This window comes from Anopheles cruzii, chromosome 3 (genome assembly GCF_943734635.1).
Source record: "Anopheles cruzii chromosome 3, idAnoCruzAS_RS32_06, whole genome shotgun sequence".
Taxonomy (NCBI): domain Eukaryota; kingdom Metazoa; phylum Arthropoda; class Insecta; order Diptera; family Culicidae; genus Anopheles; species Anopheles cruzii.
In genome coordinates, this window is record NC_069145.1 from 17,852,556 (window position 1) to 17,878,952 (window position 26,397).

At 52.7% G+C, this 26,397-nt stretch overlaps 1 protein-coding gene across 1 annotated transcript in view; it reads left to right on the plus strand.

The window, feature by feature from the left end:
• Positions 1–200: 200 nt before the first annotated feature.
• LOC128269965 (AT-rich interactive domain-containing protein 1B) overlaps positions 201–26,397 on the plus strand; it is a 70,629-nt gene continuing 44,432 nt past the window's right edge. Inside the window, exons 1-2 of the mRNA XM_053007368.1 lie at positions 201–440; positions 6,066–6,178. Coding sequence (XP_052863328.1) covers positions 201–440; positions 6,066–6,178 — 353 coding nt within the window. The remainder of the gene's footprint in view (positions 441–6,065; positions 6,179–26,397) is intronic.

Consider the following 26,397-nt stretch of genomic DNA (forward strand, 5'->3'; position numbering starts at 1 on the left):
CCATGTGGCGGCGACAGTGAAACGAAGCGAAAGTGTATGGGGCTGAGGAGCTTGAGGAGTGTTGTGTAAGGCCTAGCGGTCAGTTGGCTCCTCGAATCGAGCGAGTGTCAGTGTGTGTGCGTGTGTGTGTGTGTAAGTGGGGTTGTTACGTGTGTGCATGAGTGCCGTTTCCTTCCGGTGAGAAGCAATAGGTCCGTTCTATGTGGGAAATGATGGATCCCGATCTAGAGTGTGGCACAGAATGTGGCGGACCGGGGCCGCCCCCGGAGTTTCTGGTGCCGCCACCGCCGCGGCCACCGTTTTTGGCCGAGCTACTTAACTGCAACGAGGAGCAGCAGCAGCAGCAGCAACAGCAACAGCAGCTACCGTTCGGTGTGGCCACCGGCGGCAGCAGCAGCGGCAGTTCCTTCGCCGACGTCGACATGTGCGAAGCGTTTCCGGTAAGTGGTGTCAATGGCGCACATAATGGACGCCGTTAAGACACATAAACTGACACCTGCGAAAGACATTCAATCGACTGCACTTTTGTGGGTCCTCAATTCTTCAATTCCTCCATTCGCTACTGACCAGATATTCTCAACCCTACCCAAATGAGTCGTCCAGTCTCATGCTCTGTGAGTTCATTAACCGATTTTGGTTTGAACTTTCCCAAAAACTTGGTTCCACAATATCGCAGTCCTCATCGACGGCGGAGTGTAATCATCCGAACGAAATTGTATGAACTGGAAGTCCTACAGCAGCAGCAGACTGCAATGCAAAGGCTGCAGATCCTGCGTCCGGACAATAATAATCCGGATTGTCCAGCACAACAACGGGCGAGGTCTGTAGAACCCTTCCCGAAACCCTGAGACGCACCGCAGCAGTAGCAGCAGCACATACGTTCGTTCAATCTTCACTCGAAACAGCCGGACGTGGACCTCGTTTCTCGGAGCGACACTCGAATCGGATTAGCTGTAATTGAAAGCCTTTTTGCGCCCCCTTAAAAACCCCCGCACGGTGCCCTTCCCGGAGGGGTGTCGGGAGGGCCATAATTCTTTGCCGCCCCATCGATCAGCTCGGCGGCCACAGTCGGCTGCCATCGACGGCTGAGGCCATGACGGCCCCTTGGTGGTCGGTCCAAGTTGTCGACTTGACTTGCGCCTTTTGTGTACGCGCGCGCACTTGTGTGTGTGTGTGGTGGAGAAGGTTTTTCATAATTGAAAAATTTTCCTTCCCCCCACCCCCACGACACGGCCACCCGTGGAAACAGACACAATGGGAAATCGATTTTCCACCATCGTTTGGTCCGATTCCCGGGACGGACAGGACTCACCTTTCTGGGTGGATCTGGCCGGGCATGTGCCTTATCACCGGCTCCGGACCGGACGGACCGGCCCCGGAGAGAACCCTTCTTCGAGCCTATCGGGACTCCGGCATCGCCACTGACCGACACCGGGGCTGGGTTGTTTGCCGGGTGCTTGGTTCTCCGGGCCCGATACACCTTATTGTTTGTGCGGAGCGAACAATAAACTGAAATCTTTTGCACCACCACCTCCTCTCCCGGACAACCCCCGGGTGAGGCTCTCCGTGGCATTCATTGTGTGCGCCGCCACCAGCATAACCACCACCGCCCCCGGTTCGGTATGTTTCGATTCGTTCCATTCGGTTTTTTTCGGGCTTTGCGCCGACGTGAGTTATGAGACATTGCTTGGCTTTTCTTCCGCTGGATGGATGGATAAGGATTGCGATAGAGGGGTGTGTGTGTGTGCGCCATCCTCCTCAGCCCTTTTGGGGCCGAGGTCCCGGGAAAAGCGGCCTCTGGTCTCCTCCGGAAACTAGTTTCGGCCCGGCCAAGCAGTAAGCAGGGCTTTGTTCTTCTTATCATAATAAATCAAACGCCAAGCAATGAGGAGGTCTGTGCTGTTACCATGACGATAATGTGTGTGTGTGTGTGTGTGTGTGTGGGAGGGGGTTGTGTGGGGTCTAGACGCTCTATTGTGTGGCGCGCACTGGCGGACTCGGTGACCTTTTTCCATTCGATTCCCCGGGATACGGGTCCACTCCGGTCCGCACCGTCGTGGAATGTGTGTGCGGAAAATGAAACCACCTTCCTTCTCGGCCGGGGCTGACCTTTTTCCTTCGCCCACCCTCCCGGTCCCATCAACCGGTCTTGCGAAAGAGTACAGTTACGGTGTGCCAGAGGTCTCACCATTCCAATGATCATTTCGGGCGCGCGAGAGCTGAGAGATGGTCCGAATGCGATATGCTGTGGGCATTTGGTGATTGGAGACGGCCATCGGCAGATCAGCGGCCATCGCATCGCACGTACTGCGGCAGCAGCAAACAAGCGGGCCGGACTCGCTGTGGCGGACCATCCATAAAATTCTGTAATATCAGTCTGCAAAAATAATGGTCCGTGGAAGAGCCCATATTCGAGGGGATTCCAGTCGGCGTGCCTAAGTTTGTGGAGAGTACCTTGGACCTTGATATGAAAACATTCCTCGCAAAATCCTCTAGAAAAGCACCTGATTCTCTTCAATTCCAAGTCCCCGGGCTACCTGGCCTCTCAAGCAGCAAAAAAAGGGATAATTGGGGCGCCAGTAAGAGGGCACTAGTGTAAGGGTGCCCAGGACCAGGCTTTTAAAGCCTCCGGAAGTGAAAGCTTTTAACATCGCACTGGAATGGATTTATCTTTGTCTAGTGCCCGCCCCGCCAGAAAAGGGTTTTGTGGGGCGTCCCTATTCGTCCTGTTATTTTTAACAAATCAAATACCCTCAACTCTACTGCTACGCTGTATCCTGCAGTCCTCTCTTTGGGGGAGACAAAGAGAGAAAGACCACTCGTTGCGCTGGTGAGCAGCGCAGGATCGGATACTTGGACGGTCCCGAAAGGCTTGCGCTATTTTTCCAGCTTCCACTAGAAATAACAGTCTTGTGTGGATTCTTGTTTTTGCTAACTCGGCCATCTTACGGCCCTCCGAGGCTCTGATCCTGGCTGGAATGGTCTTGGGACAACCCGTTTTTAGTTTACAAAAACCGGTGATACTCTAAACACACACAACACTGCGCCGTGCGCCCTCATTCCGGACGTCGGCCGAGAGCAAGACACACTGGAGTTTAACACGAAGTTATCGTTCCGTAGATTTGGTTAGCTACACGTTCTCCAACATTCGCCCAGATGGCCTAATGGCCGAGATTCCGGCTCCTGGCTGGCAATGCTCTGTGTGCGACTACTTTTTTTTGCCTCGTCGATTTGTGTGTCCCGTCGTCCTTTTGCCTGCTGACTGTCGTGGGCCCCGACAGCAAGCAAGGCCGCCGACCTGAAGGCAGAGCCTAGGTCGTGTTTGGAAATCCATTAACGGCACTATAAATGTCGAATAAAATTAAGCTTTATGTGAACGGCGGCCAACGGTGTGTCCTGTTTTGTGAAACGCTAGTGGTTGCGACCCGCCCCGGATTTTCGAAGGTGCGCTCCACGGGCGAACTGTGAAATAAGGAATGTCCTTGCCGTCGGGGTGGTGCCACACAGCTTAGCGAAATCGTTTGTTTAGATACTGGTAAAGCCCAAGCTTTCGGAGCCCAATTAACGGGGTGACCCGGGGAATGACACGGGTACCGGTCCGGTGGCCGCTTTCGCAAAATGTGGTGCCCGCCAGGCTTAGGCCCGCGCGGGCGTAAAGTGCCCGTTCAGCCGTTCGGTGAGCGTGTTCTAATGCAGCCATTCAAGACTTAACGGGCGAACGAAAAAGCTGAAAGCTCCAAATGTGTTTGAAAAATAGCAATTCATGATTCGGTTTCCAATGCTTCAAATTCCGAACGTGCAGGTGAAGGTCCGCGTAAGGGAGCCTGGAAAAATAAACAGGCCCCAAATATTGGCGGTTGAAATTTATCGCGCCAATAATCGCGGGACTCCAGCGAAGCGGAACAGCCCTAAAGTGAGCAAACATATCAACATCGCAACATAAAATCATAAAGCTACAAGCCGGCGGACCGGTTAGAGAGCAGCATCGAGACCCTTGCAAGGTTCCGATTCGGGTGGAACTTTCGAGAGTTTCTTTTTCCACTTCATCGAGCATCGTTGCTTTATTTGAACACGCTCTGGAATGTTGTTCACCGTTCGTCCTTTCGTTGACACGTTTTTTTTTTATCCAATTCCCAAATTAAGGGCCCGGTTCTAGTGATTTAGGGAAATGGAAATGAATTTAAAATTCTTCAAAAAATTCCCCGTTTTCTGTTTCCGGCCTTTTTTTTTTTGCCAACCGAAACGGCGACCATTCCGAACAAGTGATGGCCAAACAGATGTTTTTGTCGTTGTAAAATGAATTTCAACAGGAGAAAATCAATGGAGCTTTTCATGGGTCACTACAAACGACGATCCGCCCAGATTGAGGGTCGATATCCGCTCGGCGCAATGTTGTTGCCGCTGCCCATGTCCACATGATTGAACAAATTTATGTTCTATTTTTACGCTCCATCGCGCTTTCGCCGTTTCGCCGGCGCCATTTCCACGGCAAGTCGTAAATGTTTTGCGCGCTGTTTTATGGTCCTTAATTATAAATTTTTAGCCATTTTCGTACCACCAAATGGTTACCACGGTGCGCGCTGGCTTTTGTGCGGGCTTTCTTGTGTTGTTGGCCATTTGTTTTTCTACAACCATCACCATTTCAACTCGGCGCCATAGAATTCCGCCACCGGGCACAATAGGAAACGCGCGAGCCACGCGAAAGGGCCACAGGAGGAAAAAAAGCTGCGCACTTTGGAAGAAGAAAGTTTTATTGTGAAACTTTTAAAGGATGGATCGTCTTTTGTACTTTCTAGCGTTTTCTACTTCGCTTCGCGGCCCGGGCGGTTTGTTGATGTATTTAGTTGTTTATCTATCTATTTTTTGCGTCCTGCGAAAGCAATCAGTGGGCTTAAGTTTTTGCTTCCATTCCGCCGCCGCCATTCATGTTGCTCTATTTGTGAGGTGATCATCTTGTCGGCGCGAGCGGCGAACGTTTGCGCGACTCGTTAGCCTATCCAAGAGTCCTCGAGCCCCCCACTCAAGCCTACGTGTCGTGAATTTAACTTCGTTCAGATGTTCGTTCTTTTTCTCAGTTTTTCTCCGGTTTCACCCGGTGAAGGAGTGCGAAACTCGATGGGATTTTTATCTCCAAAGTTTTCACTTATGGCAATAAATTTCCCACAGCAGCAGCTTCTCCCCCATTCAAATGAGTCGTATAAATTGCCTTCGAGGAGCTGTGGCCCCTTCGGGTTCGGGCTCGGTGAGTGCGCTTCCAAGGGGCGGGTTCTTTCAATTCAATTCTACCTCCGTCGTTTCGTAAAATAGTCATCCGGCACTCGAACGTGGGCCACGAATTTTAATGTTTTCCCCCGTAAGTTGCTCAAGAGAAAGGCCCTCTTCTTGAAACGTGGAATCGAATCATTCCGCCACATTCGGTGTATCTGTTGGGCTAATATGTTTCGAAAGTTTCTCCGGCTCCGGAGGTAGCCCCCAGTTTGGTGGCCAAAGTTTTGTCATTAAAAATTGTTATTGAAATTATTTTTAATGCCCTGCTAGCGGCGCTGTTGATAGGTGGCGCAGCCCTCGAGTCCAGCAGCTGCCGGATGGCTGGACTTTTCTTATCAATTTTTCGCCACTGTACCAACAATTTGGGCGGAGCTCTACGGTCCGTGTTTTTTGGTCCCCTGTATCGCAAAAGTTTTTCAATCAGCTTCATAGTTTTGTGTTGGTCCGGCTTCTTCGAGAAATCTGGAAACTCCCGATGTCCCTGCTTCGTTTGGGTTCTGAGAAAGTGTGTCAGTAGTGATGTTTCTTTTGATCCCACGCCCAGCGCTCGTAATTTGGTTTTATGGATGTGTAATTGGAACATTCACAATAGACCTGAAGGCACCCAACCATAGGGGCTATTGGTTGAGTTATTAATTGGGTGTTTAGTTTTCATTAACGTCAATTTGCCCGCAATGCATGATTCTTGATCAATTAGCTGTCCGCGGTCGGCCGGCGGCGGTCATGTTCTTGCGTTCGTTCGTTCAATGCTCCCCCACTAATGCTTGATTCTTTCGCTTCTCTTCTTTCCATTGCAGATCCTCGACGCCAGCTACCACAGTGGCCCATCATTCCAAACCTCCGCCATGATAGTGCTGTGTTCGGTGCTTCTGTTATTAGTCATTTTTATTTCATCGTTACTAGTGTGGAAGTAAGTATGCCGTTGCTGTCGCACTTGTTGAATTCTTGCTCCCGACACGACGACCCACGACTTTTCAAGGATATCCTCTCGTGCCGCTCGTGTAATTCCTTTGCGGACATTAATTTCCTTCTCACTTTTCAATCATTCTGTCGATAGTGCCGGGCTCGAGACCTCAGAAGCGAACTTTCTGAGGACAAGGTCTTGTTGTGTCGTTCAGACTTCAAACAGAACCAGAGAGAACCTCTGTCGGCTTGTTAGTGACTTCGGTTGAGGAGTGCCCCCCCCCGGGGGGGGAGAGTGGTCCCGGTCCACTTAGTTAGCGTTGGCTGGTGAACCGTCGAGTGGTTGTTTTGCTTCCATCGCCAGACCGTCGAGTTCATTGATGTTAATTTTTGCCTCCGACTTTGGCTCCTTCGACAACACCGATCGCCGACCCGGGATAAGGACTCTGCTTTTTTCCGGGCCGATCGATTTTTCACAATCTCACTGTCCTGTCCGCACCCGGGTCCCGTCTGGTCGAGCTTTTCACTGAAGTGCATGCTTCCATAATGACCCCAGCACCGACCGGGGAGCGATAAGACATCCGGCGACACTTTCTGAGTAACTGTACGCGCCGGGCACTTCCGCGCCGGACCGGACGGCAACCGTTGAAGTTTGTTGTAAATATGCTTCAATTAAATTAATTAGCTGTTCGCAGCGGGGTGGCGCAAAGGACGATACCGCGCTGTGAAACCTTCACTGTCCGCGCCTCGGTTCGTGGCGTCTTTCACTAGTGGTTCCCGGCAGTGCCGGAAGTGCCGTGCCGCACCGAGAACGGATGGCCTCTCGACACAATAGTAGTAGCCACAGCGCACAGCGGCTTCGCCAGGACCTTCGCCGGGACCTCCTCTGGCAAACAGGGTACAAATTATCAAAAGCAAACCCCGAGGCAAGGCAAGAGTTATCCTCGGGATCATAGCCGGGTGGATTCCGGGCCGGGCTCGTCGACCCAAGACGGCGAGCGTATCCGTGGCCTGACGCTAGAATTTGTTGAAAGTAAGCGAAATGTAGATAAATTACGTGTTGTGCTCCGTTGCCCCAGACCCGGGCCGTGCCGGGTATGGTACGCTTTTTGCGCAGCTTTTCACTCGTATGACGGCGGAACTGCGCTCTGCAAAATGTGGAAAATACTCGACCGAGAACGCGAGATTGTTTTATGATATTTATGTTGAGAAAGGTTGATTGTTTTGTTTGGATAGTGGATAGCGGAAAGATTTCTCCGCCCGCCGCGGCTCCGTGGTCCCCGGGTGTGGATGTGTTGTGCTTTGAGGGCTTCCGAAGGTTCATGCTATACGAGGTTCTGCGGATGAAGATAAGGACCGCCCTGGGGCCAAGTGATTGATGGCGAAGTTACGTGATGCGGCCAGCACGCTGCCAGAGCGGCACCAGCCAGCGCCATCCTTTGATAGTGGCGATGTTTGCCGAAGGCCACCGTGTGAAGCTGCCTTTGGCAATCATTTAGTGGGTCCGGGGGCTCCGTTGCTGTTCATTGCTCAAACATTAAAGCTGTGTGTGTGTTCAGGAGTGGTTTTCCAGAATAAATCCTGTGAAGGCCGCGTCTGCACTGCAGCGCGTCGCTTCATTACGCAAATATTTAATTACCAAAGGCTGCAGTTCGCACTCGAATCAGACAGAGCATCAAGATACGGTTTGTTCCGGTTTTTGGCACACGCGAAGTAAGAATGTGGAATTAAATAATTTTGTCGCGAAAAGAATGTCCGCATGTGGCTGCGCTCTGGGGTTGATGAGCCGAGCGCCAAAGTACGGGGTCAATTGTGAAGGACTCAGCGATCGGTGATGTTTGCCAACATCGCCAGCATCGCTATTTCAATCACGAAGTTTTCGCTTCGCTTGAACGGCGTGCCTCGTGGAGTATCTTTCGCATACTTTCGCGTTTGCCCAAAAGTATTTACTGCTCTTTTGTCAACTTTTTCCAACGACTCGCCATCGCGCGCGCAGTCAGCGAGTTTCGCCACTACAAAGCCATTTTGGTTCCGGGGAGCTTTTAAGGCTTCCCCGGACAACTCGTTCCGTAGCCAGGCGAGCTGCGTGCAATAAAAATTCCCCTGCTTCCAGCTGGCATTGCTTTCGGTCTGCTGCTGCTGTGGTTGAGCTCACTTCGCTCAGTTTCCGGGTCCCCTCGGGTCGCCGGAGCACTCGTGACAGTTCATTGAAATTGCCCAGTGCGCACTCAGTGCGTCGCATGAAAATCCCTATCGATCGTGAGTCGACCGTGAAACCGACGTTCCACGGACCGAAAATTAAAGCTGAATGCCTGCCCGGATGCTGCTGCCTGCCATGCCTTCTGGTTTGCGCACCGCGCTCTATTTAGAAAACTTCCCGAGAGTTGAGGAACGGGCCAGCTACCCCGTGTAGGAAACCGACAAACCGGCATGTTTCGGATGCCTCCCGAAGAAACTGTTTTTCTTTGCACACCAGCGTTTCGTGTTTGTGTGTGTGTGTGTGTGTTTGCCGTGTGGTGTGTCCTGCACGCCCGAAAGATACTTCTTCCGTGTGTAGCCCCACCGAAACTGGTGGTGCTGTTGGCCAAAAGTTTCCGTCCAAAAAGTTCGATGCTGGGCCACAGAAGCCCTGCAGGCGGACCGGGCCGCGCCTGCCGGGTATGTTCGCCTGGGGGTGGTAAAATTTTCGTTGATGGTTATCCACGTGGAACGAACCTCCGGGGGTTGCGCTGCCGAGAGAGACACGGTTGCTTACGTTGTCGCTTCGCATAGATATTTGCTGCCATCGACAGTCTTCGTTTTTGCGCCACTCCGACCCCCACTGGGGAACAAACACTGGTTGGGCAGACTGGTGGCAGGTGGGCCTTCCAAATAGTGCTCCTGGTTGCGCTTTGGAAAAACTTGGAACTTAATTGTTCGGCCCAGTAGAAGACTTTGCTCTCTCCAGGGGCGCCTTGGAGGACACCAACCGAACCGATATTAGTTCACATTCCGCACATACTTGGTGGAAGTTCTCGGTAGCTTTTTTTGAAGGTGCAGTTTAATTACCGTAAGTAACTGCCGTGTGCCGAATGTTGTTTATCGAGCTCCAGCGGTGTGTAGATTTCGTGATAGTTTGGTTCCCCGGCGGGATTGACTCTTAAAAAGGATTAGAAAACTTCCGGTTCCCGTCTTGTGCGCTCCCCAAACAATTACTGAATCAAAGCTGAAAGTACAAACGGCGTACGAAAGGCGCATCAACGCTTCCGATCGGGGTGGTGGGAACGCTTCAGAAATCATGATGCTATCCAAACTGATGACTTGGACATACCTGGCGCCGGGCTGAGCCGGGTTCCCCCCAGGACCGGTGAACCGGTTCTAAAGTTTCTGCTTTCGTCTTCGTCGGCCCGCAAAAGTTTCGTTGGTTTCCAAAAGTGTTCGCGAGGGGGTTTTAATTTGCTGGCGAAAGGTTAATTATCGACAGAGTTTCAGATCCGATAATCTCGAAGCTCGAAGCTCGAAGACACACCGGGCAACCGATAGTCAACTTTCGGTGGATTTTCGGGTCCCCGTGGTTTGTATGGTTTCGGAATTCGGCAAATGGAATTGGTGCTGACATGGCGCAGAGCTGGCAAAATGCTGATTTCCAGAGACTTTTTGCTACTCAAGTTGACCAGAAAGCCAGAAGCCTAGGTGTGCAGAAGTTTTGAACAACCGAAACGGATTAATTGGACAACTGACGTGTCTAAATCGGAACCGGACCAACCACTTGGGAACCTTGCTTTTCCGAGCGCCGGATCTCCAGAGACTCTTCAATACACCGATCCAATCGTTATACACTGCTGGCCCCCCGAGGGCCAGGACTTTGAAGGTAAATTTAGTTTCGGAATTCATTGCCCGCCCTTGCGCACTTAGTCCGTGCCCACGACGGAACAAGGAGAGGGTATAGATTTCAATTCCCCAAGGACCTCGTGGCATTTCGAAACGGGGCACCACTATTCTGGTCCACCTCTCGGCGAGCACGGGCCGATGTTCGACCCGCCGCGATGTTGGGCGTGGTCGGAACCGATGTACTAGTTTCTTCGGTACGACCGCCGCCACGGATCGCTCTCTTGCGGATGATGAAAATATTATGTGCCGTCGTGTTCTGTGACTCTCCGCGCCGCGCCTGGCACGCGCCGAGTGACTAAAATAAAACCTAAAAATATGTCGTCCGCCCCAAGATGAACCCAGCTCTCGCGCTAAGACTAAGAACCGCGCGAGTCCATCTCTAAGTCGGTTTAATGTACGCACCGCGCCAGAGAGACCCCACGTGCGTGTGTGTGTGTGTATGCTGATACATGGTTTTTTGAGGGGGGAACTTCCTGCGCCACTCGCCTCCCGGGAACAGTTCACGAGCGAGAGAGACGCAGACGGAAGACACCGTCGCGCGGTTTGGTGTCGGAATGCGCCGTGTTCTACGGGAACGCCCCCCGAAACAGTGCGGTCTACGCGTTTGCGGTTGTTCCCCGTTTTAGTGTGCCAGGTTAGGTGAAGGTTTTTGCGGTGCGGTTACCCTCGAACCCCGACCTCTCCGCCGAGCTGTGTGTGGCAGCGAAGAAGAGCGTTCTTGGGGCCCCACCAGACATTCCGAAGGGACGACGACTTGAAGACGCGCGCGCCAAGAAGCATTGACTACCCAGCGCGGTCGCGCTCGGAAACGAGAAACCCGCCCCGGTCGATGACAAAATGAAAGATTAATGGCATGTTTGTCTAATACCGTGACACGCTCTACTCGCCGGGCGCATTGACAGAAACCCATTTTACAAAACGTGAAGGAGATATCATTAACGGCGGCACCGTTGGCCCATAATGAGCTGACTATCGCTGTGTGTCTGTGCGCCTCTCTTAATGGGTTTATTTTGGGGGTTTAAATCAAATAAACCTTTCTATAAAGAACCATTATTTACGCCCAGTCCAGCCCAGCTCAGCCAAGCAAACACTAATCCACTCGGTCGGTTAATCGATCCTTCTCTGACGTCTTAAACGATTCGGTAAGAATTTAGTATGTAGACAAGAAGACTTGTCAAGTGTTCCTCACACGAATCCCGGGAAGCCGATACCTGGTGCCTTGTTTCGAGTCATAATTTTCCTTTCCCATATCCCCGTGGGGTTGGTGCCGTTGTTGACGTGGTCCTAGCCAGACCAAAACCAGCCACCAGCCGGGGACCATTCGGGGCTCGGAAAAGTATCGCTTTCCGATCCGATTCACCCACCGTGGACGATGGCTTTTTTCGGTGTGTGTCTGCTGCACGGCACCGGTGTCTCACCAGGTATCGATTACTTCCAGAGGTATTTAGAGAAGTGACCCCATGCCGCAGACCCCCGATCCCCGCCCCGATGAGACGGCTAGAGAATGGGCGTTGGCCGGGCGATGTTCGCAAAAGATGCTCGTGGAAAGAAAAAAGAAATCTACAGGAAAAAAAAATCGGATTCCACTTCATTCTGCTTTTGTTCTCCCGGGTGGGGTGACTGCGACTCTTGTGTCTGCCGCACAGCCAGAGAGAGCCGAGTTATGCCAAGAACTCGATATCTGGGAGCCCGATAAGCATATTCATTTTCCAATCGAATACTCATTTTCCTTTATCGGACCGGGCCAACACTTGCGTGCCGAGGACGTGCTGCAATCCTGGCACTGGAATATTGGACACATTTTTACCCAACACCCGGTGCCGGAGCCGGTACCGGTGTGCGGCGGAATGCTTCTCGGAATGGGAGCAAATTTACACTCGCTCGAAATATGTGTACAGGGGTCCTTTGCTGTCTCGTAAGTGACACTTCTGTTGCCGTTGTTGTCGGTGGCACAATAGACACTGCAGGCATTGCTGCTGGCTCGTTCTCGATCCGGTACCCTGGCAGCATCCTTTTCGATCCCGAGTAGTCGGACATGACACTTCGATTGGTTTCAATTCCACGCAACGCAATATTCTTCGCCCACAAAACCGGATCCGGATCCCGTATCGCATTCCGGGCGTCCACTGCGTCTAGGTTCCGAACCACGCACACCACCCCCGGCTGGCTTGGCTTGATAATCGCACCGGAGATTACACCATTAGCAGCAAACATCGAAATCTGCGCCGGTCCGGGTCGGGCATTTTCTTCGGGCAGAGTGCGAAAGCGAAAGTCCTCCGCCCGGCTAAAGGGTTTAAGGAGCGCCAGCTCTACTCCCGGGGCGCCTTTTGTGAAGACGAAGACGAAGACAAATGCGCCTGTTATGTTTCTGCCCATTCTCTCTCTCGCCCCCCGCATTCGCTCGGTACACTAAACCGAGTGCTACCAATAAGTGGATATTGAACGATTGTGAACGGTTTTAAGGATTACAAACCGGTGGCCACCACCACAACGCCGCCGCACACCCGCCCGGTTCGATAAAAGTACCGAGGAGCATTGCTTAGCACACTTCAGCAGCCCGGTGGCGGGCGAGATTAAATAGTAATAAAATATAAATGGTCCGGAATCGAGCAGGCATTAAGGCGGGCCAGCATCGCTGCCATTGCGGGCAGCATGATGTTGGGGAGCTTTGCGGCGATAGAGGGCGATAGAGTTCGCCCCGTTGGGCACCACGCTGTGCTGTGGTGCTTCTTGTGGTTATGGCTGCTGCTGTTGGCCGAGGGGATGCCTCTGCTTCTTACGACTGCCGAGCAATCGAATTCGATTAGAGAAATTAATAAATGCTCTTCGGCAATCGATTTAGGGCTTTGGTGAAATCATTTTGCGATTTGGAGTTCTCGCTCTTATTCCCGCATTCCCGGACAGGACTTGCCGATGAACCCGAAACGAATAATGCGCAGCAAAACTTACGACAGGACTTAGAGTTTAATGAAAAGAAGAGACAAAAAACGGCGCGCTGAACGGCGAATGCAAACCTTGGCCCGGGTAAGACAAGCACACGGGAAAGTGTTTCGGCAAACTATCGTGCGTCTTCTGCGCGCTGTGGCTGCCAAAACTTGCTCGTTAAGATGGACCCAAGGAATGCGAAAGGTTTTTGGGGCCAGCTTGGACCAGCAACGACGACGGATTCGAGCGTTCGCTGGCAAAAAAGGGCTCTACCGGAAAATGTAGTCGCAGACTTCCCCCACCCCCCGTCTTCTGTGCCATGTTTTCCACGACTCCACTCACCGGCCGATTATTCAAATAACGAATTTCCAATCGGAGAAAGCTTTTCTTGCTCGAACGGTGCCGAGAGAGAGACCGCGGCAGCACGCAGCAACGTTGGGGGGGCCGTCCTTATGCTGGGGCCAGAACCGCACACGGCTTCACCGTCGGTGGTTTTCCGCTGCTGTGGGTCGCTCTGTTGGGAGGTTGGCTTTTCCACACCCTCGTGTGCGGTTGTGCCAGGATGGAGGATGAAGCAGCTACTAATGCCGGCAAGATATGAAATAGTTTATGGAAATGTCTGCCGGGAGCCCGGGCAAAAACCCACCCCGCTCGGTGCACAGGAATTTCACTCCGAGGCGCGCGGCAAAATCGGGTTTCCCCTCGAGAGGGAGGCAAGGAATTGTTTTTCCACATACTTTTATCGGTTGTTTTCCCACCGACCGAACCGGCCGGCCGGTCCATTCATCTGTGTCGGGCTCGCGGAGACCTCCAAAGGCTTCGAGAGCTTCGAGGTGGCATCGATTTTTGGGAATTTCCCGTCGATTTCCCGGCGGCGACCACCGTGCAGGGCTCGATTCGATTCCGAACAGTTAAAGAAAGAGGCATCTTTATGTGCACCCTGTCTGCTGCAGCATTGATCGACGTGCAGCGCAGCGGATGCAAATGGCAGCTGTTGTTTAAGATTAGTTTGCATTGTTGGCGCTGGGATTGAAGTTTTTCCTGTCGAGTTTATTTGCCGCTGCTCCTCGATTGCGAACTTCGGGCGAACGATGCCTGGCAACTCGATGTGGCACTGATTTTGATTGAATTTGAATCAAAGGCCAGCGGGGAAGAGCACGTCTTCCACCGGGTTGTTCGTTCGTCAGCATCAGACGGGGCGTTTGATGTGGCATTTAGTGAACCCGAATCGATGAATGAACGGGAGATTCCATTTTATTCGAGGAATGTTTATCGACTGCGAGTTTTCATCGTCTATTTGCTCTGCTCTCGTCACGCAGCAAGATTCTTAATCAATGTTTAATTACCGTAGTTGATTTTTAGTTTTCTTTAAGTTGCCGCATTGCAAACAGTTGCTCTCTTGAAACCTGGTTTATTTGTTTGATTTATTCCCTTTCCAATAGTTCAATAATTATCCGAGACTCATTAAAAATATAAATAGGTAGTTGATTAGTTAATTAAATGATTCAATAGACGCGTGCGAAACCCGACGCTCAGTCTCCGATGCAAGCCTGATTAATCCAGCTCGTCCTGGGGCTGATTCATCGGGATGCTGGGACCCACCGCGAGCTCGGCACCGGGTGGTGAATAATGTTGCACGACCAGACGACATGTCGGTGCTGTCGGTCTTCTGCATGCCACACCCCTTGCGACAGACAGCCCCAGACAGAGCGACAGCCGAGTGACACAACCTTTGATCCGCTTCCCTTCCCCCGGCTGCCGTGGCTGATCGATTGCCACGTCTATTTGCACATCGGTGCGCGCATCCAGCGTGCGTGGACCTCCACCGAAGGACACCGATTTAGAACGCTTCTAATTACCACCGGGCGCGCGAGACTCCGCGTGCGCAGTTTGTTCGCAATGTGGCAGCTTGAGTAATGGCCACTCTTACTGCAACCGCTCTCTCCGGTGCCCCGGTTTCGCCGTGTCCGTATGGTCGCGGCTCCCGCTTTACGTACGCGGTGTTGTAGCACCTTGTCCTTCGGGGTGGGGCCAGCCTCGTGTGCAGTCTCCTTCGCTGCTGCAGGCGGCGCACAATTGCGCATCGTCCGATTTTTCACCCAAAAAGAAGGTTTGTTTGTTTTCGCTGCAGCGATGCAGCGCGCGGCGGAACCAAAATAAAGCACGGGCACGCGGGATGCGGAATCGCGAACATAATCATCATCTTCGCACGCTTGTCTCGTCTCTAAGGCGGTGGCCGCGGCCGGAGCATAATTGAGCATCTCGGCGAACGCGAAGATGGGCTGCATCTTAATTGAGAAATTATTTTTAATCCACCCATTCGGTCGGTCGGCCTTCTAAACGCCGCGGGTTTATGCTGACGATGATGATGACGATGATGACGATGATGGGGAACGGGAAGACCCGTCGCGCTCGCGCTACGGGAGAAAATTTATTGAGATATGCCGCAATTATTGCCGCGCCTTTTTTTTCTCCTCTCCTTCTCGACTTCGGGTTTTCTTCGCTTCGCTCCGCGAACGGCACGAATCGGAGGCCAAAAGGAAAATGGGGAAAACCAGAAAATTCGCCAACCAAGAAAATAATGGACAGCAACGAGATCCAGCCGCGCGGGTCCACTTCCTTTACTGCGTGGCATTTTCTTCGCTTACGCGTACCTCCTTATTATATTCGTCTCTTTCTCTGTGGACCGCCGGGTCCTTTTGGGACCGCGACGAGGCAAGCAGATGCAACGCCCCGCTCCGCCGCACCACGCTTTGCGCCGAGGAGACAAACTTGTGAAAAATGATGATGTTGTTACGTGGAGCACTTCAATTAAAATAATTGCGGTTTTTAAATACCATCTTTCCGATTTGGTTGCCAGCAGCTCGCGGTCGTCGCCGTCGTCGTCCCGGTTCGCGGTCTCCGATGCTCCGTTGGTGGTAGTTATGCTGCCTGTTCCTTGGTTGGCGAGGTTGGCTCCCGGCAGACGTACGGCAGAAAGAGAAACGGAGACTGAAAGAAAGAGAGAGAGTTACTCCTGGTTTGACGGCTGCTGAAGCCTTTGCTTTTGCTGTGGGTTGGGTTTAAATTTATGACAGTAGCATCATGAGCCCCGCGGGTGCTCGCCCTCAGCCGATGAAGATAGTTGTCCTCAGCAACCCGGGCCAACCGGCGAAATAGTTGTGGTTCGGCGAGTATCACCCAGGATGGCGTTCCCTATCGTTGTCAGCTCGACGTCTTGCGTAAAAGTGTGCGTTTGTGTGTGCGAAAGGACTGTGATAATTGCAATTATGCTGCACTTTCTTCTTTGGAGCTGTCGCTCGCTGAGGTCTTACAGGACTCCCAGATCCGGGGTGCTCGGTGACAGACGGTGACTTTGGAGACGACACCACCAGCAATGGTGAAGGGTGGCTCATTACCCCAAAAGCTGACAAAGTACCCCGCCACACACACACACACACACAGACCACTGACTGTCGGTTGGCGTAAAGTGATCTTTAGCTCATCTTCAGGACGCGCACTTGGCGCGCGGTGATTTACCTTCATTATGCTGATTTCTTTGCCTGGCCGTGATTATCGCGCATTCCACAACCAGCCCTCTCTCGGCCACCATCCCACCCTTCCTCTACTGATAGAGCGCAAAAGGTGTCGCTCGGTCTTTACCAGCCCAGCCCGGCCAGCCAGGATAATGATGATGGATTGGCGGAGCGCAACGTGGCGCGGAAAAAAGGTGACGTTGCTGCGCTAAGTGAGTCACAACATTGCGCTCCAACACCACCGCGTGTCGAGCATAAAATTGAAGTGCCCTGTGGCTGCCTGGGGTGTGTGTGTGTTGGAAACCTGTTTCCGCGTCTGCTCCGTACTCGCCTTTCGCGCTCTCTCGGTGTCGGTGTAATGCAATCATGACACTCATTGTTTGCTGTGTGTGGTTGCCGCAGGTATTGTTTGCGGACCGCGCTCCGGACGGGGACCGGGCGTCTTTTATGCTGCCGTAGCGAAGCTGCTTCGCTGTCAAAATATTTTGCGCCCGATACGGGGCCGAGAGAGCGCCGCGCGCGAAAGAGTTTTGTTTTGACAGCCCGTCGCCACACCAAACTGCGGGCTCTGGGAACGAACTCCGGGTGGACTCTACGGGGAGGGGATAGTTTTCCAAATAAGGTTACTCTACTTGAGAGAATGTTACTTCTTTTTCGCCGACCATGAAATCCCTTTAAGGTGCCGCGCCAATGAGCACCAGAGTCCGGTCGATCCAAAGTCGGGTCTGCTGGCCCAGAAAAAATCGTTTCGGTTTTCCCGGAAAGAGAAACCCAAAAGTGCTTCCTTCCGTGCACCGGAAAACCCCCAGGAGGGGGAAACTAGGCTCTATTGCAATTCGGGAAAATTGGGCACACCGAGCGCAACGACCTCGCGTGAAAATGGTGGCCGAAATACTGTGTGGTTGAAGTGCAGCGATTTGAAGTGAAATTTATTGCCAACTGGTCGCCGGGGTGGTCATAAATTTTCACCTTCCCATACGGACCCCTCTCCTGTCCTGTCGCACTTAACGTTCGATAACGTTCATTGTGTGCCGCTGCGCTCGGTTGGCAGCAAAAATGTCGGTGCATCCAAAATTATAACGCACGCTCCGATCGATTTTTCGCTTCCGACGATGCGATCCCCATGTCTCCGAGTTTGCTGCGGAATGTGCCGAGGGAAAGGGGATCATAACTAAATGGGATGCGGCTTAAAATTGCGGCTTAACTCGCGAACACCTCTTTCGACCGTCGCTGAGCTCCGGTGTGAAGTTTTACGGCTAAAGAAATAATATTCATCAAACACGCGCGCCACCGTGGTTGTGAGCCACCAGACGTCGAAAAACAGGAAGGTCCGCGACGATCTCCTTCGAAGATCAAACCCACCGACCGATCGGGAAGCGAGGACACAGATGTTTCGATCAAGCTTCGCAAAGCGTTAGCAAAGCGGACCGTTTATGATAAAGTCACTTTGGCGCGCTGTTTTTTTTGCTACCGAGTGAGGGTCTTAAGTATGATTTAATAACACGTGGGGCACGGCTCCTGCCCCGACCCGGTTCCGCTATCGATCGCTTCAACAGTCCATCGATACTGGACTCCAATTCTAATGAGCCCGGGCTACCGGGCTTTAGTCGAGCCGCTTAATGCCATCTTGATGGGTGGGACACGGTGACATCACAGCAGCGGCAGCAGATCTTGGGATCTCATTCCGCCATTTAATTCCATGGGCAGCGAAACAAGGCAAGAATTTTTTGTCCTTTTTTTAGAAACGGCAACAAAAAAAAAACTGTCCCAAAACGAAATTTTAGAATAAGAAAACCTCCAAAGCGGTCGCCGCGTAATCCGCTTACGGGCGGCGTGCCCGGTAGCGGTTCGTTCGTTCGGTGGCTGGGATCGACGGCGACGGGTATGAAGCCTCCGAACTTCAAACAATTTGACGGTCTTGGTCGTCCTCCTGATCAGGTCCTTGTGAGGGTCCAAAAAACGCGAACGCCGACAGCTGTCCATCAGTGTGGGGCTTCCGCGAAGGCAAAGGCCACCTCCAGGGCACGGGCTGTCCTTTGACTGACGGACGGATTTCCATTTTATTCTCTCGCTCTCTCTTTCACGTTCTCTATCGCGTACGGGTCAAAGGAGCCGGCCAGTCATCAATTGGTGGCGCAACGAACGATCGATTTTCTGCCACATTAAATCAATTTTATTTACTTTTCCCCTTTTTTTTGTTGTCGCTCGAGAGTTTATTTACTCAAAGATCGATTCTTCCCCGCGGCCTGCGGACCGATTCGGGACTCTCGGTCTGTTTCTCTCTTTCTCTCACACACTTCTTCGTTTTTCCACGGTCCAGTCGAGGCAAATCATCATCCGACAAAACTCCGTGCGAATCTCCGGGGGGTGGAAAACACCTCCCCATTTTACAGCCGCCCGCAGCAACTGTGCAACAGATGTTTACCGACGGCGGCGGCGACGGCCACGATGGTAACGTCGCGGATTGCCATCGCCCGTGGGATGGGTCCGGGACGGAAAAGCATTTCCGGGAACGGGAATTGCCCCAATTTAATGAAACTTCAAAAGAGTTTTGTGCCCTTTCTGGGGGGAGGGTGGAAAGTTTTCCACCCGTCCTCCCACTGGCGGAAATGGACGCCGGAAAATTCCGCGAACTTCCGGCCCACGGACGACATTTTCCTTCTCGACGCTCGAAGTTTTTCCCGCGCGGTGAAAACGCGGTGTAAACCATGGATCGTGATCCGCCCCCGGGTTTGGGGGTGGTCCACTTTTCTTACCGTGGTCCCATTGTCGCTTCATTGTGGTCGCTCCGGTGGCCTGAATTCACCGACGCGAGCATAACGTTTGGTGACCGTATCCTACTCCGCTCGGCTTCGGCTACTTTATCGTGCACCAGGTAAATCCTTTTCCCGCGCAAATAACAGCATGTTATTTGATGCTTCCTTCCAGTTCCTTTTTCGTAGCATATCAGTTAGAGCGAGAGAGAGGGCGAGAGAGAGAGACACCAACATGATGATAAATAATCACGGCGCGTAAAACAGAAGAAAACAAAAAAACGGCCACAAACACCACACATGGAACTATGAAACGAACGTGGACTTATTTATGTCCTTCCGCGCCACCGCCGTCCTCCTCCGCCGCACGGCGAAGGATAGGAATTCGACCACAAAAAACAGCCACACCGCGAGGGTCGCGCCGCGAGATGAGAAACCGCGCGATGGAGAGTGGAGCACTGAAAATGAAGTCATTAAAACTGGAACTAAAGTGGGGACCGAAGCCGCGGGTTCAGGCCAACGGCCACGGCCAGCCGTACCAATTTCAAATGCGGGTGAGGTGCGGGCTGCAGCGCCATCCACCGTCCACCGTCCGTCTCTCCGGTGGAGACCATCAAGTGTCGCGCCGCCTTCCCGCCGCGGACGCTCGTTAGAGAGGTTACGGAGTGATATGTGGACGAGCCTTTTTTATGTGTTCATTTATCACTTACAAACGCACCACGCGAGAACCGTGTGCGCACACACACACACACACACGAGAGACAGCAGCATCATCAGAATTAGTTCTCCTTATTATGGCGGGGGGGTCCCAACCCGTTCGGCTCATTCGCTCATTTTGTTTATGTGATTTTTTCTTCGATTTCACTTCTTTGTCATCCTCTATTTTTTTTTTGCTTAACGTTTGTGTCTCCTGCGCGACGTCTTGGGTTCGATTCCTGGGGTTTGCGCTCCTCTTTCGCTTTCTCCTTCGCCCGCGCGCGCTGGATTGTTTTCTCGGCCAAACCAATTGGTCCAATATTCTGCTGTGTGCTGCTGTGTCGCTGATGAGCTTCTTGGCCTGGACGTCTCGGACGTCGGACGTTCTTTCCCGCGTGCTCGCGCGCCGATAACTGTCATCGTATATTTCGCCTCCCGCGGCCCCCCGATCCCCGCCCCGGGGCTCCGTTCTGGATCATCAAAGGCTCCTAATACTCGTTCTGTAGCATCATTAACAAAATGATCACACCGAGCGGACCCGGAGCCACACAGAGCATGGGCACGTCCCACTCGCTCTCTCTCTCTGGCGGTTGGTTCCGTTTTGTGGTTTCATCTTGACGGTTCATTTCGATTCTCAGCTGGAGTCCGTGCGCCTCGCGAGAGCCCGGAAGAAGCCAACGCCAAGCCCCAACGATTAGAACGGTCTCTGGCATGGATCGACAAGAAACGATGATGATCGTTTCGGGCGGCACCTTGTTGGCGGCGGCGGCGGCGGCGGCTGTTCTGGTTCTCCGCGCGTGTGCGTTAATCGAAAAATTCCCCAAAAGCTTTCCCCTGACCGGACCGGCCCAATCAGTGGCCCCAAAATGAGGCTCATTAAAAGTCGTAGAATTCTCGTCGGAGCCTCGAGCATATTGGGGTGAAAGCGGGAACCTCGCAGTAGAACATCAAGCTCACAAGAGTACTGCGGCCAGCCCAGCGGGTTCACAGCGATCTCCTGTCTACCCACACCAGGACCGCACAGGACCGTTAGTTTCCAATCAACGCCAGGGCCGCGCCAGGGCCTGATGAGAGCGACCTTCGTCCCGAAGACGATCTTCGCCACAAAAATGTTTTTTTGGCGCGAAAACCCTTGCGACGCGACCCTGGCACAGGTTAAAAGTCCGACCAGCCTACGGACTACGCGGCCATTTTTTACTCTATCCAAACTCTCGCTTTTTGCGTCCACTTATTGCTTTTTAATAAGCCGCTCCGTCGGTCCGGATTCCCACCGAAACGGCTTGAGTTCCTTGTGAGGGTCTCTCCAGTCCGTGGAGAGACTTGCGGCGGGGATATGGCTCAGGCTCAATTAAGTAATTAAGACGGACAGTGCGTAACGCCACGCCACGGGGTCCTCCGGCCGTCCGCCGTTAAGTAACGTGTGTCGACGAGCAGCAACGTCTCTCGCCCCGTGCGCGTGTGTGGGTGGCCAAGATGACAACCCTCGTGACGTTGACGTGTAGCTGGCTGTCTGAAGTGCCTGGACCGTGTGGGCTGCCCGAGCGATCAGTCTCGGTTCGTTAGACGTGGCAGAATGGAATGGCTGACTGACTCTCAGGTCCCACAATGCTGAAGCTTCGCTTATCCACGTTTGGGATTGTGGCCTGGCCACCAGTTTCACTTTTTATGTGGTCCCCTTTAAATCGCGCTTCGTCCTACGTCCTCGCGGACACCCAAAAATACACACGGGAATCGGGCCAAATGGCGAGTTCCGGAAACTCGTTCGAGGGACTAAAAATAACGCGGCATTCGGGGACTGATTGAAACGCTTAACCTAAACTAATCAAACCCACGGCCAAGAATAATTGGAGAGATATGATTGGAGATATGTTGGCCTGGGCCCGACCGGGAATTACCGACGGCCAAATTGTCGGCCGATCATGCAGCAGCGGCCCCGCCGTATTTATGCGACAACCAACACACACACACACACACACGAATAGTTTGGAACGAATTGTTTATGCAAATTTGCCAATCCGGCAATCGGGTCACATCTGTGCTCTGCGGGAATTCAATTTTCGCGCTTGGCCACTGCCAAAAAAGCGGGACGCACATCGTTAGCTCCTCCACGCCAGGGGAGTGGTTTTTTTTTTGGGTTAGGTCGGGTGCTGCTGCCACTTCCGGATTTTATTCCGGAACCCCTCCTGCCTCTCCCGGAAGCAGCAGCCCGGCCCCATCCCGGGGCGCTTTTTTGCCTTCCTTTCTTAAATCGTTTGGCTGCTGCTGCGCCACTGCCACGGACGGACGCGGAATTGCTCGGACGTGATAATATTTTCATCATCAGCGTTTGCGGAGAACCGCAAGCACCGCATCGGTATGCTACGCTATGCTCACATAATGTGCCATGCTAGTCGGTATTATTATTGTTTATTCCCGGGGCCGGCCGGAAACTGATCGCTTTGACAGTTGCGTCACCGTGCAGAATGCGTGCGCGACGTCTCAGTGGATAGTTGATAATTGAATTATTCCCAGCAGCGCCGCCCAGTGTAGTGATCGTCCACCCGCCGGGTTGAAGGGGAGTACGTGGTTCGTAATCGACACGGGGTGTCAGTTACGCGACCCGGACACGGAGTTAGTTTCACAACGAACAAAGTACTTTATTTATTATTATTGGATCGGACACAGAGAATCGTATTGAGCATCAAGTTACAGCTTTTGCAGTGTCAGGATTCGAAGTGACCGGCCGGCCAGATAATCTACGGGGGAAAGCCACACAACGAACACTCAAAATTGCGGCTAATTAGCGTTGGGATTGGCATTAAAAATTCAGCCCCCAAAGGAAGAAGTTGCGCCACTGAAGGACTTAAAATTTAGAGCTTCGCTCAGCGAAGAAGATTGCACCCGGAGGCGATTGGTTGTTAGTGCTTCATTGTTGTCGCAATTCAATTTCCCCCCGCCTGGCCCGGTTCCTACCCAGGATGGAGGCTCCCTGGAGAAGTCATTTCGAGTCGTGGCTTCCCAACCGATGCCGGCCTCTCGGCGCATCATCGTCCCGTACCATCACCGTTTTGGTGCAAAATTCGATGTCCACAATCTTCGATCTTTTTTGCACGCCCGGCAGTCGGCGGCGCATTTATGATCATCTCACGGCCAACAGAGCTATGCTAAAATATGCTTCAATTTGTTGTGCGGTGGTGGTTGGCGTCCCAAAACGAGAGAAAAAAAAATCCGTCCGCCGTAAAATCATATCAAAGATCGGTTCGCTCAAGGAGACCGGGACGCTCAGGGATATCCGGACGGCGCGCCCGAAGCGCTGCAGATCTCTTGCGTCCTTGCGCGCGCGGACGCTTATTATTGGATTGTGGCCAATGCGGGGATCCTTGGGCGGCCGGCCAGCTGATGCCATCGGGCCGATATGTCCACCACAAGAACTACCGCCATTACGAACACCACCAGCACGGACGACGGACGGAGAGCGGGCCAAACACACCATTAGCATATTTATGATAATGAGATTATTATGCTTATTATTCTGTGCGAATGGTGGTGGCCCGCGCAGCACCGGGCGGCCCGCGAATGCGTGCCACGTCCTGCACCCCAAACCGTTCGCACAAAAATACGTGTTTCCAGTTTTTGTTTTTCGTCGTCGCATCGATTCCGCGTGTTGTCGCTTTCGACGCCAATGGCCAACAAAATGGTTGAGCTCGTCCGAGGCGTCCGCTCCAAGAGTTCTTCGGCCCAGATGTTGCACACTCCAGCGGGCCGCAAGATGTTTTGGGCAAGAGAGTCACTTCCGGCGCGGGGTTTATGGTTGGCAGTTTGTGGTTCAAAATTTTCACACATCTTGCTGTCGTCCGACTGCGCTGTGGCCGGTGATCTGACAGGGATTCCACTTCCGGTGGGCAGTTTCGGCATTTTTTAGCCTTTTCTTCCTCTGACAGCCGTTGTTTTCTTGGTCGTGAAGGAAAGAGAGACGCGTGATGGACGATTTTAATTTCGTCAAAACTTCTGACCGCAACTGCCGGACAGCAGTCGACTGAAATTGGCTGACCTCGAACCGCCACGCCAGTGACTCCATTCGGGAGTGTTTTCTCTTTTTTCGCTGTCTTTTGCGTTTTTTGTTTCGATTTGCAGAAGAAAAAAACCGTTTAACGAAGTTGACCGAAAACTTTCCCCCACGGACCGGACCGGACCGGACCGGGAAGACATCACCGGGAGAACTCATTTGATAATGGGGAGCCACCGAAAATACGCGCCTGGGCCACCCCATCGCTGAGAGAGAGAGAGAGAGAGGAAGAGAGAGATAGCATGCAAAAAAACAACGAACCGAAAGGAAAATTTATTGCAATTTTATTCTTCGTTTCCGGCGGAGGCAGAATTCCGAGCAGTTCTTTCGTCGACTTCGCCGCCCTGGCCACACTCTGGGTCTGTGTTTCCGGAGTGCGCGGGAAAGCATTCATCTCTTGACAGCTCTTGCTCGCTATTTTTGCTGCCTTTGTTGGTGCTGTCGTGGGGGGAAACGTTGAAGTTAACGGATTGTGGGAGCAGCAGCAGAAAAGAAATCTAGCCAAAGCGCGAGATGACGCAACTTGGTGAGCCCTCGATTATTGCGCAGAAGCCCACGGGAGCGTCTCGGCCATTTGGCGGACAAGAAAAATGTCACCACCCCTGGATGGGATTGGAAAAGGCATCAAAACAATTCGTTCCATCGGGTGGAACATTGTTGCAACTCGCTCGGCAACTCTCACGCGCAGCAGTGCCGGTCACCACTTTTCTTCGAATGGACACAATTAAACGAAGACACCGTCTGGTCGGACTTCTCGAAAACAGGCGTGTGCGACCTCTAAAAATAGTCTTCTCGGTGACGGCGGCGGCTGAAAAGCGATATTTCTACGTACAAACGGACGTAGTGCAAACAAACTCTACCGAGATGATGCATCCTTCGGCGATGGCGATGCTCTCTTTCCATCAAAACACGGCCTCCGGAAAAGTCCGAGAAGTCATCCCGATGTAAACAAACTCGGCAGCACCCAGCTCTCGAGGACGCGGCACCATTCATCGTTTGACGACGATTGCTCGATTGGGCCAGGGCAGGGGCCGCAGGAAGTTGGTTCGAATTTCCAACCCCCCAGACGTTGCCAAGGCGAATGGCCCGGGAGCGTCCCATTTATGTTTACACGAAGCATCAACAACGCGACCGGACCGGAGAGACCTCTCGGTTCTCGGGGAAACATCACTAGTCGAAACGAGCCGTGTAAGTGCGACCGTGCGCCTGGTTCCTGGTGTTAATATCGCACTCTTTGGTGCCTCCAAATCCTTGATGAGATTTTCGCGACTGTTCCTTTTTTCGGCCACTGGAACGAATCAATAAACCGAGTCGTGGTCGCCGGTGGATATTTGAGGACCTGGACCCACAGGATCGCGCTCCGAAAGCCGCCTTCAGATCCTTTCACGCTGATAGCGGCTTGACGGATTCCCGTATCACCCGAGGCCACCCGGTACCGAACGGATCGATTGTTTCGCGCATCGGCTGGGGGCGCACGGAAAAGGTGATCATTTTACAATCTCACGCCGCCGGTCGGGAGGGCACACGAAGCGAAGGAGAGAGCGCCAGTCGAGGGTAATTTCCGTGCTGCAGGTCACGCGAGCCCCGGCCACACAAATGTCTTCATCACGATCACGAGCCCGCCTGGCCCGGCCAGATGAAGACGGATGTCTCGGCAAGAAGAAACATGTGCCTCGCCTGACGACGACGACGGCTTTCCGTGATTACCATCATTGAGGGTAATGTCTTAGTTTGAACGCGAGCCCTGATAGGGCCAGCGGTGGGTGTGATTATATCCGCTACAGTGTCCGCTGCGATGCGTGGTCTGTTGCGAATTTACGGCTATGAACAGCGACCTTCAAAATAATTACTGACATATTGTCACGACCGCGTGTCTTCCGGACTTGGGCCCGCTGCCTCAATTGCTGCACAGAATTCAACCAAAATTGCCTTAAGCTTAGCGTAGGCTGTAGGTTTCGTGTACGAATTGTTAAGAAAACTTTGCCACGTAACGCCAACTTGCCTTCTGAGCAACTTTTCTTCACGTTCGTCTGAAGTGAAGTGCTCCCAAATGAGCTCTGCCTCAAGGTTGCATAAACCTTCCCGCGATTGCTTTCGCCACTGGCAGTGGAAGCTAATTTCGCTTCGCAACTTTTAACTCGTCAGCAGCATTTTTTTCCCGCTTCACTAAAAACTACTTCCCGGAGCCTGAGGGCGAAAGAAAACAGGAACCCGCTCGCACTAAATAGCGAACATTAGCTTGCTGAACTTGGCCGAAACGTAAGACCCTGCTGCCGTCCAGACGCTGTGCGCTGTGGAAGCTCGCAAAACAAAACCCTGGTAATGAATCCTGGGTTCCTATGGGTGGGAAAGCGTCACCCTTCGCAGCGCATAATGAAAAATCAACAGAACTCTAACGCTCTCGCGAAACTTGCCCGGGTCT